The 23457-nt window shown below is 41.7% G+C and overlaps 1 protein-coding gene across 1 annotated transcript in view; it reads left to right on the top strand.

The window, feature by feature from the left end:
- NUDCD1 (NudC domain containing 1) overlaps nt 1–20973 on the top strand; it is a 366332-nt gene extending 345359 nt beyond the window's left edge. The window contains exon 10 of the mRNA XM_082259772.1: nt 20533–20973. Within this exon, the coding sequence (XP_082115898.1) occupies nt 20533–20825 (293 nt within the window). The 3' untranslated portion in view covers nt 20826–20973. The remainder of the gene's footprint in view (nt 1–20532) is intronic.
- Nucleotides 20974–23457: the final 2484 nt, after the last annotated feature.

The raw sequence follows: 23457 nt of genomic DNA, 5'->3' as shown, positions 1-23457 counted from the left end.
CTTGCAAAGAAAGGGAGGATTCCGATAGCTTAGGATAAGGCAACCTTGAGCAAATTTGACTCCATCTGGAGACCGTGGATTTCTAAAATTCTTCCTCTAGATCAGTGGTTCCCAAAGTGGGGGTCGCGACCCCCCGGGGGGTCGCGGAGTGGGGAGCGGGGGGTCGCGAGATGATTTACAGAAACTTTTTTTTATTATTTTTAATGCGAGTTAATGCGAGACACGGCAGGCAAAAACATTGTTTTTTTTTTTACTGGTCAATTTTGAGATTTTTGGATATTTGTCTTCAATAACATGTCTTCTTTCAGACTGTGGTGAAAAAAAAAGTCCGAAATACACATTTAGGTCTTTATTTTATTACACTTTGTCTGTTTGCGTCTGTAGATTTCGCGTAAATAGGAAATAGAAACCCTTTATTATAAAAAAAATAGGTGGCTCTTAACATTTTTCTGGCATAGCGGTGCACGGCAAATATTTAATGCATTCAATGAAAATATTCAATGGTATTCAGTGCAAAACAAAAATGAAAAATACAATTAGCCAATAAAATAAACAAATTATTGTGGCATTAATTAGCCCATAAACAATATTTATTGTAAAGCCTAAACGAATTTGTTTAAAGAAAGAGGCCGCTCACTCTAACGTTAACCAGATAAATGTTAGCTTTTATGAAGCGCATATCCAAGTGTTTGTGCGGAGTGGAGCGCGCACTATATGACATGGATAAAGGCGCCGCTGCCATCACTCGCATTTTCCTATCAACAGTGGAAACAACTTAAAATACTTCATTTCTGGTCGGCAGCTTGTTCGTATTCTGTCTGTAAGCATTTCACAGTTATGGATGTATTTGTTTTTGTCCATAATTTGTTAATAAAATAGCCTGGCTTAGAGATTGTGTTCCTTTTTGTTTTAGCTCTGTCAGTATGTAACCAAATCGCAAATCTTACATACGAGGGGGAGGGGTCGGGGTCGCGGGTCGTCAGCAATCTAATATTGGGGGTCGCGGTCTGAAAAGTTTGGGAACCCCTGCTCTAGATTATAATGAATCTGTGCTAAATACAATTTAACTGCTTGCCGACCGCCGCAAGTAGATTTACTGCGGCGGTCAGCCCCTGCCAGGCAGAGTGACGTTAATTAACGTCACTAGCCTGGGAGGGTCTGGGGAGCGAGCGCGCGCCCGCGGAGGCGCGCTCCCGCTCCCGCGCGGTCACGCACCCCCCCCGCGCGTGTGACCAGCGGACCCGATGTCCGCCGGCCACTCGGCGATCGTCGGGGGAAGAGGGAGAATGTCAGGCAGCTTGTGTAAACAAGCTGCCTGTCATTCTCATCGCTGTAAAGACACTGATTACTCGGATCTAGTATGTAGATCCGTTGATCAGTGTCCTTACAGCTAGAGCCACAGCCAATCACAGTAAGAATCACGCCCCTAGGGACACACACAGCCCCTCCCTCCCAAATAAAGTTAACCCCTTCACTGCCAGTGTATTTTTACAGTAACAGTGCATATGTATAGCACTGATTACTGTAGAAATGTCACTGGTAACCCCAAAAGTGTCAAAAATGTCAGTCAAGGGTCCGATCTGTCCGCCGCAATGTCGCAGTACCGCAAAAAAAATCGCAGATCGCCGCCATTACGCGTTAAAAAAAAAAACAACAAAAATGACAAAAATCTTTCCCTTTGTTAGTAAACGCGATAACTTTTGCGCAAACCAATCAAAATACGCTTTTTGCGATTTTTTTTACCAAACATAGGTAGGATAAAACAAATTGGCCAAAAATGTTAAAAAATTTTGATTTTTACATTTTTTTTTTGGGGAATTTCATATAAAAAAATGTGAAAAATATTGCTATTTTTGCAAAATTGTCGCTCTTTTTTTGGTTATAGCGCGTGATCAAAAAATCGCACAGGTGATCAAATACCACCAAAAGAAAGCTCTGTTTGTGGGAAAAAAAGGACGTCAAATTCGTTTAGGTACAGCGTCGCACGACCGCGCAATTGTCCGTTAAATTCACGCAGTGCCGAATCGCAAAATACCCCCTGGTCTTTTAGCAGGAAAATCCTCCGGGGCTTAAGTGGTTAAATACAATTATTTTTAGCTACATTTATCTATTTTCCAAATACTCGGGTCCTATCCCATGGTGTCTTTAGAGGACACCCAATGCCTACATTTTTCTTATTATCTTATTGCTCCAAACGGAACACAGTTCTTCTTGATGCCCTATAATTCCCACGTTATATTAGTTTGTATGTTGATTTTCTTACTGTATGGTCTCCCTCCGGGCCACAGTTTGATCCCTTTTGGGGTGTCCTGGAGGAGATCATGACCTTGCTCCCTCTTTCCTTTACCCCAATTGAACTCCACCTTTGCAATATAGTTCTATACTTCACACTTGATAGATATGTTTTGTTCCTGCTTGGACCCTGTGCTATGCAATTTTCATATATTTGGGAAATGACTTCCATATCCTTATCTACTTATGCTCTTAAACTAATAAAATATTTTAAACAAGAAATGGAGGATTCCAGCCAAAAACATTTTTTAAGAGTTCAAAAAGTAAAAAAAAAAAAGTTTTTATTTGCCTTGTGTTATCTGAACAGGAAGTAAAGAGATTCTCCAGCGGGGACACGTGCAGGAATAAAAACAGTTTTATTAGTACATAGTGGAAGAATTAGAAACTTTTGTTTGGTTTTTGTAGCTGACTGTGTGCCAGTTTAAAAAAAAAACTTCCTTCCTGTTTTTCCATGGGGAGAAAATCTGCCCAAAGGGGACACTGCAATTAAAACATGACTACCTACCATCAGATGCAAAGAATCTCTTAAGTCAGCAGAGTTCATTTGAAAAAACCCATGTGCCAACAAGTTACTTTTGGTCTAAGTGCCATCTAATTCTTCTTGGGGGTTCCCTTAGGCTACGCAATTGCCAACCTTTCATTGCAAAAGCTCTTTGCCCTAGGCCCCCAGGTAGAAAATAGGATCAGACTAATAAAATGCCTTGGTGCATTTGGGTATCATTAGGAACTAATGGCATCGCAACACATGTTACATACATTACCGTACATTGCAACGGAAGTGTAAATGGGCCCTAAATGTGCACACTGCTACAAGGTGCCTATTTATCATTCCGATTTACAAAACATGAGTGGGACCAACAGTATAGAATAGGGCTCATGCACACAACCTTATGGGGCCATACAATGTAAAGTTCAAGCATATTTCCCTGTCTTAGAACCACAGGTGCTGCACATAGACGCTCCAAAGATATAAATAGCTATATACGGCTTTATGTGGGTATACCTCGGTACTTGTGTAACCTGTACATGCATACAGAAGTAAAGCCCCAAATACAGACATTGCGGGTGTCTGTGCATGAGTTTATACCAATAAAAAGATGCTGCCATCAAATTTTCCATAAGTGATTTTTCAATCACTTGCAGTGTGCCTTTGGACTTACTAGGGAATGCAACCCCTCCCGGATGAGTCAGATCCCAAATGATGCTACAAACCCCCACCTCCTGCCACAACATAGCCCTCTCATCATATGGGAATGTCTAATTATTGTTTGTTTTCCTCCAGCTCCCCACCTCTACATAATATTTTGTGTAACTTGAGTGATAGCTGGAAGTCTACTGTGGTTGACATCATCATATCCAAGATGATGGTGCCCAACAGAAGTCTCAGAGATTTTTTTGAGGGTCTTCACACAGTAAAGTACATGTAAATAACAGGCATAACATACCTTAAATGCACATCTTTTATTAAAAATAAAATGATTGGGCTGGTGACAGGTTCTCTTTAAATAAAGGGCAGACCTAGCTTACCTTACTGGTCTGCTGAAATAATTCCTGCAATGCATATAAATGAGAAATCCAAAGGACAGCTGATGTTTTCTTTGGTATTTGCATTTGGAATCTGTTGCTGTCAACTCTCAATATGATATCCAAAGAGCTGTCACTATCAGTGAAGCAAGCCATCATTAGGCTGAAAAAAACAAAACAAACCCATCACAGAGATAGCAAAAACATTAGGTGTGGCCAAATCAACTGTTTGGAACATCCTTAAAAAGAAAGAACGCACCGGTGAGCTCAGCAACACCAAAAGACCTGGAAGACCACGGAAAACAACTGTGGTGGATGACCGAAGAATTCTTTCCCTGGTGAAGAAAACACCCTTCACAACAGTTGGCCAGATCAAGAACACTCTCCAGGAGGTAGGTGTATGTGTGTCAAAGACAACAATCAAGAGATGACTTCACCAGAGTGAATACAGAGGGTTCACCACAAGATGTAATCCATTGGTGAGCCTCAAAAACAGGAAGGCCAGTTTAGAGTTTGCCAAACAACATCTGATAAAGCCTTCACAGTTCTGGAACAACATCCTATGGACAGAGGAGACCAAGATCAACTTGTACCAGAGTGATGGGAAGAGAAGAGTATGGAGAAGGAAAGGAACTTTCAATGATTTTTTGGTGGTAGTGTCATGGCGTGGGCATGTATGGCTGCCAATGGAACTGGTTCTCTTGTATTTATTGATGATGTGACTGCTGACAACAGCAGCAGGATGAATTCTGAAGTGTTTCAGGCAATATCTGCTCATATTCAGCCAAATGCTTCAGAACTCATTGGACGGCGCTTCACAACTCATTGGACGGCGCTTCACAGTGCAGATGGACAATGACCCGAAGCATACTGCCAAAGCAACAAAATATTTTTTTAAGGGAAAGAAGTGGAATGTTATGCAATGGCCAAGTCAGTCGCCTGACCTGAATCCGATTGAGCATGCATTTCACTTGTTGAAGACAAAACTGAAGGGAAAATGCCCCAAGAACAAGCAGGAACTGAAGACAGTTGCAGTAGAGGCCTGAGCATTACCAGGGATGAAACCCAGCGTCTGGTGATGTCTATGCTTTCCAAACTTCAGGCTGTAATTGACTGCAAAGGATTTGCAACCAAGTATTAAAAAGTGAAAGTTTGATTTATGATTGTTCTGTCCCATTACTTTTGGTCCCTTAAAAAGTGGGAGGCACATATAAAAACTGTTGTAATTCCTACACCGTTCACCTGATTTGGATGTAAATACCCTCAAATTAAAGCTGAAAGTCTGCAGTTAAAGCACATCTTGTTTGTTTCATTTCAAATCCATTGTGGTGGTGTAAAGAGCCAAAAAGATTAGAATTGTGTCGATGTCCCAATATTTATGGACCTGACTGTATAAATGTGTGTGTGTGTGTATATATATATATATATATATATATATATATATATTTATATACAAATGGGTTCCCCTGGGGGTGGGACTTTATAGGCACAATGTAGTGGTACTACCAAAAAAATTAGTTTAAAATGTATTTATTTATTACATAGATACAAATCACAAAACACAATAATAATGTCTTAATAAAAACACTTTGGCAAGCAATAAGTAACATGTGCAAGGTGAATCCACTCAACCATCCAATCCAGATAGAGTACCCGAAGCGTTTCGAGGTTTGTCACCTCTTCATCAGGGATAACTCTGGAGTATTGTTATGGTTGGTTGCACATCAGGTTAACAGAAAGCTTGCTGCATTAAAAACAGGGAAAGAGTTGAACCCAACCGGTGCTGTATATTAATGAAGTAGGGTCTATATAGAGGTTTGTGTCCCAGATATAAGGGGGGCTGGTGAAAAATGCATCCGCGGTGCACTCGGAACAACTGGAGTCCAAAGGTGCTTAGCAAAGCTAATGAGATCAAATCATGCCAGAGCTAGATGCTGGGTAGACAACATGGAGTCGAGATGACATGTGGGCTCCTTCTGCCGGCGGTGGGTTGTGCTATGTATAATATATATATATATATATATATATATATATATATATATTGGGATGCCTGACTACACGCACATGAACTTTATTGGCCTTGCTTGGAGTCTTCTCTCTAATTTATCCCGAAGGTGTTCTTTCAGGTTGAGGTCAGGACTCTGTGCAGGTCAGACAACTTCCTCCACCCCAAACATGCTTATCTATGTCGTTATGAACCTTGCTTTGTGCACTGGTGCGCAGTCATGTTGGGACAGGAAGGGCCAACACCAAACCGGTCTCACAAAATTGGAAGCAAGAAATTGTCCAAAATGTATTGGTATGCTGATGCCTTAAGAGTTCCCATCACTTAAACTAAGGGGCCAAGCCCAATCCATGAAAAACAACCCAACGCCATTATCCCCCCTCCACCAAGTGACTTTGACCAGTGCAAGGTCCGTAAAGACATGGATGAGCAAGTTTGGAGTGGAGGAACTTGACTAGCCTGCACAGTCCTAACCTCAACCAGATAGAACACCTTTGGGATGAATTAGAGCGCAGACTGCGAGCCAGGCCTTCTCTCCAACATCAGTGCCTGACCTCACAAATGCACTTCTGGAAGAATGGTCAAACATTCCCATAGACACACTTCTAAACCTTGCAGACAGCCTTCCCAGACGAGTTGAAGCTGTTATAGCTGCAAAGGGTGGGCCAACTCCATATTGAACCCTACAGACTGAGATGCCATTAAAGTTCATGTGCGTGTAGTGGCAGGTGTCCCAATACTTTTGGTAATATAGTGCGTGGGGGCTCCTCAGGCTCACTCAGCCTATGCCTGAAGACTCTCACTGAATAGGCCCCACTCCTGGCCTCTGGATAGGGTTCTCCCAGCACCCCAGGCTCTCCCATCTCTCAGGATGACAGGACTTCTTCCAGCCCCCTCTGTGGACTCACTAGTCACCTCCGCTTTCTCTGTTTCTCCAGACCTACATAGCTCTCCTGACCCTCCCACTCTTTTGGGTGAGTAGTCCCCCCAACGTAGGCTCTTGTCTCCCGAGAACGTCACCCCTCTTGGTTGGAGCACACACCCATCTTCACACACTGACTGTGTGTCTAAATGGCAGCAAATGCAACACCCCTAGCTCGGAGCTACTCTCATACCTGATTTATAATGATCCCATGCACCTGTGCACTTATACAGGCAACTAGCAAAGCCCAGACATAGGAACAAAGGTTCCTTCCTACCCAAGACACTTTCGGAACCTAAAAAATCCAGGATTACAAATGACTGAGAAAACTTACCATAACTTTAAGAATCCTGTGTCCTTTTTGTCTAAATTCAGATAGTGGCAGGGCCTGCCACTTTATTAGGTACACCCTGCTAATACCAGGTGGGACCCCCTTTTGCCTTCAGATCTGCCTTCATTCTTCGTAGCATAGCTTCAATAAGGTGTTGCAAATATTCCTCCGAGATTTTGGTCCATATTGATATGATGGCATCACGCAATTGCTGCAGCATTGTCTGCTGCACATCCATGATGCAAATATCCCGTTCCACCTCATCCCAAAGGTGCTATATTGTATTGAGATCAGGGGACTGTAGAGGCCATTGGAGTACAGTGACCTCATTGTCATGTTCAAGAACCCAGTTTGAGATGTTTTGAGCTTTGCGGCATGGTGCATTATGCTGCTGGAAGGAGTCATCAGAAGATGGGTACACTGTAGTCATACAGGGATGGACATGGTCAGCAATAATGCTTAGGTAGGCCGTGGCATTTAAAATAATGCTCAATTGATACTAAGGTGCCCAAAGTGTGCCAAGAAAATATCCCCCACACCATTACACCGCCACCACCACCAGCCTGAACCATTAATACAAGGCACGATGGATCCATGCTTTCATGTTGTTTACACCAAATTCTGACCCCATCTGAATATTACAGCTAAAAATCGAGATTCAACAGAACAAGCAACATTTTTCTAATCTTCTATTGTCCAATATCAGTGGGCCTGTGCAAATTGTAGCCTCCGTTTCCTGTACTTAGCTGACAGCAGTGCCACCTGGTGTGGTCTTCTGCTGCTGTAGCCCATCTGGTCGATGTGTTATGCGTTCAGAGATGGTATTCTGCATACCTTGGTTGAACGACTGGGTATTAGAGTTACTGTTGCCTTTCTATCATTTCAAACCAGTCTGCCCATTCTCCTCTGACATCAACAAGGCATTTTCGATCTCACAACTGCCGCTCACCTGATATTTTCTCTTCTTCGGACCATTCTCTGTAAACCCCAGAGATGGTTGTGCGTGAAACTCTCACTGAATCAGCAGTTTTTAACCACTTTAGCCCCGCTCACATGGAGGCTACTGCGGCAAAGTGCCGCGATCCCGTCCAGCAACGTAGACCTACGTCGCTGGACTCCGCCCCTTGTGGGCGGCGCTCGCGCGCCGCCGGAGGCTCGCTCCCGCTGTGTTCATTCACAGCGGGAGTTGGGCCAGGGGAGGAGCAGCGGCGATTGCCTCTGCTCTGCCCCGATCGTCGGGGATCGAGTCTGGAGATCCGCCCGCTGTGTGTAAACACAGCGGGCGGATCTCCATAGTGACAGGGACTGACAGATCGGAGTGTTCAGCATAGCTGGACATCCGATCTGTCCTGTCACTCAGTCACCTCCCCCCCCCACACGTCAGTAAGCACCAGGCATACATTAACCCCTCCCTCTCCAATAAAATTAACCCCTTCCCTGCCAGTGTCATTTTTACAGTAACAGTGCATATATATAGCACTGATTACTGTAGAAATGTCACTGATACCCCCAAAAGTGTCAAAAATGTCAGTCAAGGGTCCGATCTGTCCGCCGCAATGTCGCAGTCCCGCAAAAAAAATCGCAGATCGCCGCCATTACGCGTTAAAAAAAAACACCAAAAATGACAGAAATCTTTCCCTTAGTTAGTAAACGCAATAACTTTTGCGCAAACCAATCAAAATACGCTTATTGCGATTTTTTTTACTAAACATAGGTAGCAGAAAACAAATTGGCCAAAAATTTTTAAAAAATTAGATTTTTACATTTTTTTGGGGGAGAATTTCATATAAAAAAATGTGAAAAATATTGTTATTTTTTCAAAATAAACGCTATTTTTTTGTTTATAGCGCAAAAAGTAAAAATCGCACAGGTGATCAAATACCACCAAAAGAAAGCTCTGTTTGTGGGAAAAAAAGGACGTTTGGGTACGGCGTCGCATGACCGCGCAATTGTCAGTTAAAGTCGCACAGCGCCGAATCGCAAAAAGTGGCCTGGACGGAAGACAGCAAAATCCTCCGGTGGTAAAGTGGTTAAAATACTCTGACCAGCCTGTCTGGCACCAACAACCATGCCATGTTCAAAGTCAATTAAATCCGCTTTCTTCAGGTCTCGTGCATACTGGACATTATCAAAACAGCAGTAGAAAGCTATAGCTGTAGAAGGAGTTTTTCAGCTTTTTTTGCAGTAGCGTTTTTTAGCTTTTATCAGAGTTAGAGCGTTTTTACAGCTGAAAAACTCCTCTCAAAACCCACTAGCTCTGAGGGTTTTTCTAGCCAGAAAATACCCCTAACAATAAAATGCTGATAACATGCTGGGGAGTTTACTGGCTGTAGAAAAAAAGTCTGATGCCAAAAACAGCAGCTGTAAAAAAGTCCAGTGTGTATGAGGCCTTAAAATATATATATATATATATATATATATATATATATATATATATATATAATATAAAATGTATATATGTATGTAATTCTTCTCTTCCGGGTAGGGGACATGTGCGCATGGCGGCTGTGCTATGATTAGTCACAGCACAAGCGGATCAGCGGGTACCAGCTAATAGATGACTGCCAGCACCCACTAATCCGCGAGAAGGAAGACAAGACAGAGCTGTCTACAGTGCCTTGCGAAAGTATTCGCCCCCTTGAACTCTGCAACCTTTTGCTACATTTCAGGCTTCAAACATAAATATATAAAACTGTAATGTTTGTGTATAATATATATATATATATGTTTGTGTATAATATATATATATATATATATATATATATATATGTGTATGTATGTGTGTGTGTGTGTGTGTGTGTGTATTATATATGTATGTATATATATATATATATATATATATATATATATATAAAATTTACAAGTTTATAGCTCTACCAAAACATCCGTTGTAGCTATATCACTTTTTTAGTTTACAGATGTATATTGCGACTTTGTTGCTTTAAGCAGACGGCAGCCGCAGCAATACGCTGTTCCCGTGTTACAGTAGCTGATCATTAATCCAGTTATTCCAGTTGTTTTTCATGTTAGCCATGTGCAACATACACATTTCACCATATACCACCTTCAATCTATTGCCTCATCTTCAACTAACTCCTTCTATCTGGAAATGAGATAAAAGTGTTTACGATGGTGTGAAAATAAGATTGGTGTTGTGCCGTCCGTTTGATGATAGGCCTGCTGTGTAGAGAGCCTATAGCTGAATCATAACACTGTCTAACGAGGACCATCACCCGTAACTAAGCTCGGCTAATGGTCATGAGGTCCTATAGAAGGTTCATCAGTCACTGCTAAATCATTTTAGGATAGTTTTTTGTTTCTATGGCAACAGAACCCTAATAGAAATTAATTTTCCTTAGCAAAAAGAGAAATGTATGCAAATATTAATATCAATGTAATAGCTTGCTTTTTATAGCTGTGCAGCCTGATTTGATCCTAACATTTTGTAGATGAGTTGCACACATTAATTGTTTATAGATGTGTCATTTTAACCTGTAGCAGACAAAATGTTCTGTCAATAAATATTGGTTGACAACCTAAAAAAAAAAGAAAAAAACACTGAAACGCTTTTAGGTCAGATAAGCATATTTGCGCCGGTTTACATCACTCGTAGTTTACATATTTTTTCTCTATACACCCTAAATTATGACTGGTATTAAAATGTATTATTGTTATAAGGTCAATCACCTGAGCTGTTCTCATGTATCAGAAAGCTTTAATTTGTGGTTGCCATTCCGATGTGTGCCAACAGTAATGGTCTCCTATTATTAAAAGCTTAAAGTCCTTTTAATGTTGGTACAGAAAAAAAAGAACATCAGACTAAATGCTGAGACACCATAAAGAGTTAATATTTGATCATATGGCACAGGATACATCATTATTATGACTACTTGGGTTATGCTGCCACCTTTAGGTGAATGGACACTGGCCAAAAAAGGCAGGAAATCCTTGCCCAGTGTTCTGGAAATTTTATAGATAGGCGATTCCTCGGCATAACCCCTCCCAGTTCAGCTAACTCCCAGTTTTCAGTTTGTGTCCTTTGGTGATGGCTTTGCCTACAGATGTCCATCTTAAGATCTCCTTTTGTGGGCTTTAGTTGCTATCTGTGACCTTCTCCGAACACCATTTATGCACTGAACAAGCTATTGGAAGGCTGTGTTCTGATAGCATGTTCAGTGCATGAGTGGTAGTGTTCCCAGCCTGACAGCTGCAATGAAGTCCTGAGTGGCTGTGCCTTCTCCTCTCCGCGAGCATGCTGTGTGCGGACTGCCTTGGTTCATCTCACTTTGTATCCTATGCACATAGTACCACTCCAGCCACAGCATTAGTTTGTGATACTGTTTTTACTATTAAAATTCATCAGTTTTATTACATCTATGCCCTCTATGCTTTTTGTGTTAGTCTGCCAGCAAGGATCCCCCTTGATCTCTTGGAGTTGCTTCCTGGACTTCTTGCTCCTTCCCAGATGACACATCTAACAAGACCCTATGGACTTATTAAGCTGTTTTAGGTGGTAACCAATATCTTTTTATTGTGCCACTTTGTTCTCTGCTTATTTGGACCGTCCTTGAATGTCTTCAACAAGAAGGTGAATGTTAGGAAAAGCATGTTCTTACTTATAAATAAGGCAAATGTGACAGGTGAGAAACCAGTGCCTCCTTCAGAATCCAAGAAAAGCAAGCAAGTCTTGGGCTCTAAACAGAAGCCTGTTTCCTAGTTCCATACAAAGAACTGCGCCCACAAGTACTCCAAGCATTACCTTTCTTCCTGTTCAGGGCCCCCAGAGTGTGTACCAAGTTGTTGGCTCTGGGTTACCAGGACAAGTAGCTTCTTGGGGAACAATGGGCTTTTTTAGCAGAGACCCTAGAGCAGGGGTAGGCAACCATGGCTCTCCAGCTGTTGTAGAACTGCAAGTCCCATAAGGCACTGCAAGACTCTGACAGCCACAGGCATGCTTCCCCAAGGCAGAGGCATGATGGTATTTGTCGTTTCAGCACAGCTGGAGAGCCAAGGTTGCCTACCCCTGCCCTAGAGAATAAAATGGCTATCTTTGCAATTTTTTATGTCACACTGTATTTGCGCAGAAGTCTTTCAAACACAGTTTTTTTTTGGGAAAAAACACACTTGAATTAATTAAAAAAAACTATAGAGTTAACCCAATTTTTTTTTTGTATAATGTAAAAGAGGATGTTACGCAGAGAATCCTGATCTTTATTCTAAGCAAAAAAATCGTGATTTTCATTTTATCCAGAATCATGCAGCTCTAGTTGGGTGCTGAACTTTTAGAAGTGAGCCTTGATTCTGACACAGCATCTTGATTATTTAATAGGTTTAGTCCTTGAAACAGCACAGGCAAAGGTACTGCTTCTGCGGGAGACGTGCACGTCTCTTCAATTACAAGTGGAATCCCTAAGGTCATTGGAAAGTCTCTTGATTTGGGCCTGCATTATGGGTTCTGGGCAAGATGGTAAAGGCCTTTGATGTGGTCCCCTATGCTCAAATTCACTTTAGAGCCCTTCAACTTGTCCTGTCAATTTGGGACACAGTGGTGGCATACATCAACCGTCAAGGAGGGCAAGAAGTTGCAGTGTTTAGGTAGAAGTTGACTTAATCTTGTCTTGGGAAGTGCTTCACAATCCAGCTATCTCCACTGTGCGCATTCCCAGCATGGAGAATTGACAGGCTGCCTTTCTTAGCCGTCAACTGCTGAATCTGGGAGAATGTGTCACCCAGCTGTGTTCACAGATTTTTCTGCAGTGGGGGAGAGGTATGGATCTCTTGGCATGCAAATTCAACAACAAACATGACAAGTTTGTGTCCCAGACCAGGGATCCTCAGGTGGTTGCGTTGGATGCCCTGGTGATTCCCTGGAATTTATTTTTCTCTGATCTAAGCCTTCCATCAACTGCAACTTCTTGCTCGTCTGTTGTGCAGGATAAAGGCGGAGGGCATTCCAGTCACTCTGATTGCACCTGCTTGGCCAAGACAGATGTGGTATGTGAACATCATAAATCATTTGGCAGATGAGCTGTAGGCTCTTCCAAATCATTCAGATTTACTGTTGCAGGGTCTGATTTTTCCATCCTGCCTTGTGGTCACTGGATTTCACTGGCTTTAGGGTGTTAGGGGTGTTTTTTGACTTTGTAATCCCTACCTTTCTTAAGGCAAGAAAGTTAACCTATAGGAAGGTGTACCATTGTACATGCAAGCTTATTTAATCTAGTGTGAGACTTTAAAAGTTTCATTCCTATCAGTGAGTCATGGGGGCATGTTTTGGTTTTTCTCCAATTTGATGTGGAGAGGTCTTCCTCTAATGGCAGATATCAGCCTTAGCCATTCTGTTTTAGAGATCTATTATTCCTATTCATTCCTTGGTAAGTCTTTGTTCCTGGTTTCACATAGATTTCTCTGCCTGTGCCTTGTGGGACCTTGACTTGGTCTTGTCTGTTTTGCAGATTGCTTCTTTTGAGCGATTTTGAAAGATTCCTACATACGAGGTTGTCTTTCTGGTTGCCATTGCTTTGGCTCACAGGGTCTTGGAGTTGGCTGTACTCTACTGCAAGAAACCTTTTTTGGTTCTTCATCAAGAGAAGATGGTATTAAGAGCTTGGTCCTCTTTTACTCAAGTTAGTTTCTTCATACCACCTGAATCAGGATATTGTGCTGTCATCCTTTGTCCTAATACTAAGAATCCAAAGGAGAAGGTGCTTCACGCTTTGTCCGAGCTTTTAAAATGTATCTGAACTCTGTAGCTTTGTTTTAACAGTCTCCTTGTTTTGTTCTAGCTGTGGGTCCCCACAAGGCTCAGGCTGCTACTCGATCCACTATATCTAGGTAGTTTCATCAGCTCGTTTCTCCAAGACAAGTGTCAGTGCTTCCTGGAAAATTCGTCATCAAGTTTCTGAGGGTGCTACCTGGTCTTCTTTTCACATTCAATTCTGCCAGCTTTCAGTTATGCCCTTGCGGATGCTAGCTTTTGGGCTGAAGATCTTGCAGGCAGCTTTGTTGTCAGTTTCTCTTATATTCAGTGCTTTAGAACATCCCAATCAGTCACGAATATGAAGTATTGAAATGTTGAAAGCAAGTGACATTTTGAAATGTCCATTCACCTGAAGATAGCAGTGTAACCCAAATAGGCAAGAATATGAAGTATCCTGTATTCCGTTATTTACTCCAAGAAAATGATTTTGCAGGTAAACCAAAAATTCTAATTTCATAATAAAACATCAAAAGTACAAGCCAAAGCTACTTGGGAGTTCCAGAGGAACCACTTCATCTGTGATGAAGATAGATTAATGAATAAATATATTTATTGATCCAATAAGTTATGTGCCTCTTGAATTGAACAGGAAGCGCCCATTAGTGGCCTATTCTTTTCTATAAACTCCCAAGTAGAGCCCTTGTACACTTTTATATGGTTTGCCTCTTGACTTTGCTTTCAATCTACCTTAAGATCCAGAACCTCCTACTTTAGTTTTTAAGTGTTTGTCTTGTTGAATAATATCTCTTTATACAGTTAGGTCCATATATATTTGGAGACTATTTTGGCTCTGTTTTCCACCACAATAAAATGAAAACAACAATCCAAATGAATTTGTAGCGCAGACTTTCAGCTTTAATTCATGGGGGGGAACATAAATATCAAGTACAAATTTTAGGAACTGCAACCATTTTTATACAGTCCCCCCATTTTCAGAGGCTCAAATGTAATTGGACAAATGAATATAATCTTAAATAAAATATTCATTTTGAATATGTTGTTGAGATTCCTTCGCTAGCAATGACTGCCTGAAGTCTGGAACACAAAGACATTACCAAAGACTGGGTTTCCTTCTTTGTGATGCTTTGCCAGGCTCTAACTTCAGCTGTCTTCAGTTGTTCTTTGTGGGTCTTTCTGCCTTTAGTTTTGCCTTCGGCAAGCGAAATGCTCAGTTGGATTGAGATCAGGTGCATTGCAGAATATTCCACTTCTTTTCCTTCAAAAGCTCCTGGGTTGCTTTTGCAATGTGTTCTGGATTATTGTCCACCTGTACTGTGAAGCACCGTCCAATCAACTTTGCTGCATTTGGCTGAATCTGGGCTGACCGTATATCTCTAAACACTGCAGAATTCATTTGGCTGCTTCTGTCTTCTGTCACATCATCAATAAACACCAATGACCCATTGCCACTGGAAGCCATGCATGCCCGTGCCATCACAATGCCTCCATGTTTTGCAGATGACGTTTTGTGCTTTGGATCATGAGCTGTTCATAGCCTTTTCCACGCTTTTTTTCTTCCCGTCATTCTGAACAGATTAATCTTAGTATCATCCGTCCAATGAATGCTTTTCCAGGACTGGTCTGGCTTTTTTAGATGTTTTTTGGCAAAGTCTAATCTGGCTTTTCTATTCTTCAGGCTTATGAATGGTTTGCACCTTGTGGTGAACCCTCTGTATTTGCTCTCATGAAGTCTTCCCTTGATTGTAGACTTTGATAATGATACGCCCACCTCCTGGAGAGTATCTTTCACTTGTCTGGATGTTGTGAATATGTTTTTCTTTACCATAGAGAGGATCCTGCGATCATCCACCACTATTGTCTTCTGTGGACGTCCAGGCCTTTTTACGTTGCTGAGCTCACCTGTGTGTTCTTTCCTCAGAATGTACCAAATTGTTGATTTGGCCACTTCTAATGTTGCTGCGATCTCGCTAATGGATTTGTTTAGTTTTTGAAGCCTTACAATGGCCTGTTTCTGTGCATGGACAGCTCCTATGAACGCATGTTGTAGGTTCACAGCATTAGATTCCAAATGCAAATACCACACTTGGAATCGACTCCAGACCTTTTACCTGCCCAATTGATTAGGAAATAAGGGAGTAGCAGCCCACACCTGGCCATTAAACAGCTTTGGATTCAATTGTCCAGTTACTTTTGGTCCTTTGAAAAAGGGGGGACAGCTATTAAGAGCTGGAATTCCTAACTCTTCCTTCCATTTGGATATACAAACCCTCAAATGCACTTTCAGCCCATTATAAACCTAAAGCTTGAATATGTATTGGTAAATACCTGAAAAAAAAACGAAAAATTGTGCCTTTGTCCAAATGTATATGGACCTAACTGTAGGTATGGTTCTCATACCATGGTTTGTACTTTGTAAACAAAGCATCATATTCAAGCATTGCTTGGGATGACTAAGCAAGTATATGGCATGTAGTAGATTCTTAGAAGGTGACCATGTATCTAACAATTTGAAGAGCTTGTAATCGCATGCAAAACATTGACTTGGGTAATCTCTGTGCAAGTAGACACTAAATAGTCCCCTTTCTATATTAAAAAAATAGAATCACCTGCAGGCAGCGGGAAAGTCAGGGTCTTGGCAGGGCAGCAATGTGAATAGGTATAGATATCTCATTGTTATTGGTGAGACTCCAGTCCATGGCTACTTATAGTCATCACTGGGTCAATTAACTGGTTGCAATCTTGACGTGGTATTGTTTACTTTAGCACAAACAGCCCCTCGATAAGATAAAGCAATCCAAGGGTTGAGGTAGCATTAGGGGTTTGGTGATGCGGGTTGATGTTAAGGTTGTGGGTTAGGAAGTTTTTATAATGCAAAGTGAGAGGGCATGTTTTAGGATTGAGATGATGCAGATTTCTCCTATCTGTTTTTGACCACTTATACTGTCAATGTGCCAAGCATTACGATGCAGTAGCATCCATAGAACATCTCTTAACCTGTGGATTGTAATGGTTATGGCTATCTTAAGTTGTTAAAGGATATTTTTTGCAGGTATAAAAATGTGCATTTATTATTTATTTTTTTAAGGAGCCTGGAAATCATTTCACCAGCGATTAGCAGATCACTGACTCCTGCAGACTGTCATTGTAAGCTGTCTGCTCGTACATCGTATGGGCAAGCAGTTTCACACTGACAGGAAGAATCTGTGAACTACCAGAGTGCTCAACAGCGTAGTCGTAGTTCATTGAAAACTACAAGCCTGCAGTCACAAAGACTGATGGTACTTTTAGTTAAATAATTCAAAGAACCGAACTGTGAATGAATGACATGACCATGCAGGGCTCTTTTTAAAAAGAGACAGCTGGTACGGGCATTTCTCGCTGTTCAGCTGTCGAACAAAGGGCTTGGATCGCCGAGTGGCTGCAGGAGAGGGAACGTGTTACATGTTCCACCCTAAAAACGGTTAAACATGTAACAGGTTCCCGAGGATAAACTTATCCTTTAAGATTTCTGTAACCCAGCTGCTGTCTGGGTAGGTGCTTATTTAAAGAGTGGTATCTGTCTCAGTCACTAACTAGCTGTCTCTGCCTAGATACCCCACAACCCTTTGAAAAAGCCTTTAGCTGAGTAACGACAATAAATATTCATCTTCCAATTGAAATAGGACAAAGTACATGTACTTTGTCCCATAACAAAAAGTAAGGTCTTTTGCTTCTTATAGTAAAAAAAAAAAAAAATATTAAATATGTTATACTTACCTGCTTTGTGCAATGGTTTTGCACAGAGCAGCCCCTTACCCTGTTTTCTAGGGTCCCCTGCCAGCATCTCTGATCCTCCTTTTCTGAGAGTGCCCTCATAGCAAGCTGCTTGCTAAAGGGGAATTGATGCAGGCACGCTCTCATGCCGAGCCAAAGGCTCAGTTTGAGCCTCTTGTGAATTACAGGCTGCTGCAGATGAGACTGCTCTGGATCGAGAGAAGAATTGAGTAAGTATTTATGGGGAGGGGGGACTAGAGGGAGCTGCTATTAAAAAGGTTTTTCTCCCTAATGCAGAGAATGTATTAAAAGAGCTAAATGGGATTGCAAAAAAAAAAAAAAAAACGATTATCCTTACCTAGTTTGCTGCAGCACCAACCTCAGCTGCAGATGTCCCCTGCTGCCTCTAAGACCGAGAACTGAGCGGTCAAACACTGCTGATCGCTCAGTTTTGGTCTTCAGTCTGCAAAGAGCTGGTGACTCACCTGTTTTCTGCTCTGTCCCTCCAGTGCTTACTGGAGCGCTGGGCTATGCAGGGGGCGGGAGCAGCTGGCTCAGGCTCTCAGTGGATTGCTGAGAAGCTGAGCCAGGGGCAGTCCAGACTTCTGGGTGGATCCCAACCATGTGGCCGGGATCTTTTCAGAGCCTGGACCAGGTCTGTAATGATGGCGGACAGCAGGCTTTAGCCCACTGTTGGCCAAAAACGGGGTCACAGGAAAGCAGAACGAACTTTACTCCTGTAATCTATTGGGGAGGTACAGCCAAAAAAGCCTTGGCTATACTTCTCCTTTTTAAGTTTAAAAAAAAAAAAAACTTTTTCCTTTTAGAACCATTTAAATACCACCAAAAGAAAACTCTCTCCGTCCAAAAAAATATATATATTTAGAATTAATTTGGGCACAGTGTTTAATGATGGAGTGATTGTCAAACAATCTGCCACAGTACAGAAAACTGGTAGATAGCGTTGTAATGGAGTTTTTACAAGCTAGTACTCAAGTGGTTAACTTTCATATTACATGATATGGTATTCATTGCAGAATAAATCATCATTTTTTTCCCTTCATTTACATAAATGTAAATTTGCTTTGCAGACTAAACATCACCCTTAGTAAACTGAGGTCAGATCTGACCCAAATAAAAAAATAAACTGTCTTTGGGTGTAAAAAGACTTATCTTAATACTTTTTGAAGACCTCTTAGTAACTTTTCAAGTCTGCATACAACAGTTTTTAGGATGTCACGATATGCAGCAACTCTGTGTGTGTACAGTGGCAAAAAATGTATTTGATCCCCTGCAGATTTTGCAAGTTTGCCCACTTATAAAGAAATGAAGGGTCTATCATTTTTATCATAGGTGTATTTTAAATGATAGAAACAGAATATCAACAAAAAAATCAAGAAAAAAAACCACACGATACAAATGTTATACATTGAGATGTAGTTCACTTAGCCCCCGTTCACACTAAGGCGACCTGTGAGGCGACCTGGTCGCCTCACAGGTTGCCGTAGGTCGTCTCCCATAGGGAAGCTGCGGACCCGTTCTAATAGGAGCGACACAAGTCGCTCCGACTTAGAAAAAGGGTCCGGAGCTTCTTTGGGGCGACCAGGAGGCGACCGCCATAGACTTCAATGTTATGAAGTCCGTGGTGGCCGCTCCGAGGTCGCGGCGCGCTGCTCGCACCGCAATATCGGAGGTCGCCCCGGGAAGTAGCGTCGCGTGTCTGTGAACCGGCGCTAAGTAAAAATAAGTATGAGATCCCCAAGCAAAACATGACTTAGTACTTGGTGATGAAACCCTTGTTGGCAAGCCCAGAGGTAAGACGTTTCTTGTAGTTGGTTACCCAGTTTGCACATGTCTCAGGAGGGCTTTTGGTCCACTCTTCTTTACAGATCTCTAAATCCTTAAGGTTTCTTGACTGTCGCTTGGCAACTCGAAGTTTCAGCTCCCTCCATACATTTTCTATGGAATTAAGGTCTGGAGACTGGCTACGCCACTCCATGACCCTAATGTGCTTCTTCTTGTGTGTTTGTTTATGTGTGTGTGTGTGTGTGTGTATATATATATATATATATATATATATATATATATATATATATATACATACATACTATTTTACCAAAAGTATTGGGACATGTGCATTTACACGAACATGAACTTTAATGGCATCCCAGTCTTAATCTATAGGGTTCAATATTGAGTTGGCCCACCCTTTGCCGCTATAACAAGAGTGTGTCTATAGGAATGTTTGACTATTCTTCCAGAAGTGCATTTGTGAGGTCAGACACTGATGTACACAAGAAGGCCTGGCATGCAGTCTCTGCTCTAATTCATCCCAAACGTGTTCTATCAGGTTAAGGTCAGGAGTCTGTGCAGGCCAGTCAAGTTCCTCCATGTCTTTATGGACCTTCCTTTGTGCACTGGTCAAAATCATTTGGTGGAGGGGGGATTATAGTGTGGGGTTGTTTTTCAGGGGTTGGGTTTGGCCCCTTAGTTCCAGTGAAGGGAACTCTTAAGGCATCAACATACTAAGACATTTTGGACAGTTTCATGTTACCAACTTTGTGGGAACCGTTTGGGGATGGCCCCTTCCTGTTCCAACATTACTGTGCACCAGTGCGCAAAGCAAGGTTCATAAAGACATGGATGAGTGAGTTTGGGGTGGAGGAACTTGACTGGCCTGCACAGAGTCTTAACCCTAACCCAGTAGAACACCTTTGGGATAAATTAGAGTGAAGACTGCGAGCCTGGCCTTCGAATCCAACATCAATGCCTGACCTCACAAATGAGCTTCTAGAAGAATGGTCAAACATTCCCATAGAGACACTCCTAAACCTTGTGGACAGCCGTCACAGAGGAGTTGGGGTAGGCGGGCGTCCCAATACTTTTGGTAATATAGTGTATCCTGCTGAATGGTGCATATTAAATGAGGTTAAAGTAAACCATGTCGATCTTTTAATTTTTTTTTTTCTGTTTTTGTATTCCAGGTTATGTTCAGGCATCAAAGCGAGACAAGAAGTTTTTCACTTGTGCTCCCAATAGCTCATATGCTGCTCTGTGCGAGTGTGTCCGCAGAATCTTTATCTACCGCCAGCCTACTCCAGTGCCCACCATATTGTACAACAGAAAAGAAGGGCGCCATGTAGGACAGGTTGCTAAGCAGCAGGTAGCGAGTCTGGAGACCAATCATCCTATCTTAGGCTTTCAAGCTTCCAACGAACGCCTGTTTGTTCTAACCACAAAGAAATTGTTTGTAATAAGAGTAAACAATGGCAGTTAATTAGCCATCTCTGCTTACCTTTCATCTCCATTCACTGCCGACCAAAATACTCCTACAGAGGCTTTTCAAGTCTGCCGTCTATGCTGGAGCATGATTCAATTTTTTTTAATGATTTCTACTTATGGGTCAATAAAATATTTAAATCCATCTCCATGTGTGCTTTATAGGTGCCCGTCGTAAATTATTGTACATTCTCTGTATTTCCTATTCCCAAAATAATGGCTTTGTGCTAGGTTCCTTCTTCATTCATACAATAGAGCTCTATTTTATACAGAACACAAAGCAATTGTCAATGTGAATCAATGCTTAAGGTGGAAGATACTTCTGAATCAAATATTTTGCCTGTAGTACTTACAGACTGGAGGATTTACTAGAAAGCAACACTATAAAACAGAATCCAAATACTGGTCTTCTATTGTGTGACTGATGCCCATGGTAAGTACAGTGCCTTGCGAAAGTATTCGCCCCCCTTGAACTTTGCGACCTTTTGCCACATTTCAGGCTTCAAACATAAAGATATAAAACTGTAATTTTTTGTGAAGAATCAACAACAAGTGGGACACAATCATGAAGTGGAACGAAATTTATTGGAGATTTCAAACTTTTTTAAAAAATAAAAAAACTGAAAAATTGGGCGTGCAAAATTATTCAGCCCCCTTAAGTTAATACTTTGTAGCGCCACCTTTTGCTGCGATTACAGCTGTAAGTCGCTTGGGGTATGTCTCTTATCAGTTTTGCACATCGAGAGACTGAAATGTTTGCCCATTCCTCCTTGCAAAACAGCTCGAGCTCAGTGAGGTTGGATGGAGAGCGTTTGTGAACAGCAGTTTTCAGTTCTTTCCACAGATTCTCGATTGGATTCAGGTCTGGACTTTAACTTGGCCATTCTAACACCTGGATATGTTTATTTGTGAACCATCCCATTGTAGATTTTGGTTTGTTTTGGATCATTGTCTTGTTGGAAGACAAATCTCCGTCCCAGTCTCAGGTCATCAGGTTTTCTTCCAGAATGGTCCTGTATTTGGCTCTATCCATCTTCCCATCAATTTTAACCATCTTCCCTGTCCCTGCTGAAGAAAAGCAGGCCCAAACCATGATGCTGCCACCACCATGTTTGACAGTGGGGATGGTGTGTTCAGGGTGATGAGCTGTGTTGCTTTTACTCCATACATAACGTTTTGCATTGTTGCAAAAAAGTTTGATTTTGGTTTCATCTGACCAGAGCACCTTCTTCCACATGTTTGGTGTGTCTCCCAGGTGGCTTGTGGCAAACTTTAAACAACACTTTTTATGGATATCTTTAAGAAATTGCTTTCTTCTTGCCACTCTTCCATAAAGGCCAGATTTGTGCAGTATATGACTTATTGTTGTCCTATGGACAGAGTCTCCCACCTCAGCTGTAGATCTCTGCAGTTCATCCAGAGTGATCATGGGCCTCTTGGCTGCATCTCTGATCAGTCTTCTCATTGTATGAGCTGAAAGTTTAGAGGGACGGCCAGGTCTTCGTAGATTTGCAGTGGTCTGATACTCCTTCCATTTTTGTATACAAATCTTTTTGTATACGAATCCGGCTTTAAACTTCTCCACAACAGTATCTCGGACCTGCCTGGTGTGTTCCTTGTTCTTCATGACGCTCTCTGCGCTTTAAATGGACCTCTGAGACTATCACAGTGCAGGTGTATTTATACAGAGACTTGATTACACACAGGTGGATTCTATTTATCATCATTAGTCATTTAGGTCAACATTGGATCATTCAGAGATCCTCACTGAACTTCTGAAGAGAGTTTGCTGCACTGAAAGTAAAGGGGCTGAATAATTTTGCACGCCCAATTTTTCCGTTTTTTATTTGTTAAAAAAGTTTGAAATATCCAATAAATTTCGTTCCACTTCATGATTGTGTCCCACTTGTTGATTCTTCACAAAAAATTACAGTTTTATATCTTTATGTTTGAAGCCTGAAATGTGGCAAAAGGTCGCAAAGTTCAAGGGGACTGAATACTTTTGCAAGGCACTGTATATAAAGTAAGACGGAGGTGATATAAAATTTCTTTGTATTGTGTGGCATACACACATGTAGAGGAACCACTGTTCAAGTTTCTAGTTTTGTTCATTTTCTTGATAAAACGTTAACCTCTGCAGTTAATGCTGTACTCTAGTTAAAATAATAAAACCTTACCATACATAGTCAACAGCCAGCATGCGGAGTAGGTCAGTTTCTCATTAGGACCCATGCATGCCTTAAACCAGAACTCCAGCCAAAAATAATAAGACAGAAATACTGCAGTATTCACCTTACATCCTTAGATTTCTGCCACTAGATGTCCTCTGTCTGGGGGGCCAGCATCATGCAACCCCATTCCTCCTGAGCCTAGGTCATCATGGACCCACCGTAGCTGGTGACTGGATTGTAAAAAGCGAAGCAGCAAAGCGATGAGCTTGTCTCTCTCTCTCTCACTCTTCTTTCTCTTTCTATCAGTGTAGTTCTTATCAGCACATGAAATGATAGACTACTTGTGCTGGTTTCTTTCTCACACCCAGCCCTGCTGTACAAAGGGATGCAAGAGGTTGATACCAAGTCAAAGGCAGATTAAATTTAAAACAAGTAAATTTATTGATGTAATAATTTTTG

The sequence above is a fragment of the Pelophylax lessonae genome (genome assembly GCF_965119305.1).
Source record: "Pelophylax lessonae genome assembly, chromosome: 5".
Taxonomy (NCBI): Eukaryota; Metazoa; Chordata; class Amphibia; order Anura; family Ranidae; genus Pelophylax; species Pelophylax lessonae.
Note: the sequence above shows the minus strand (reverse complement) of the source record. Positions and strands in the feature narration are given on the sequence as shown.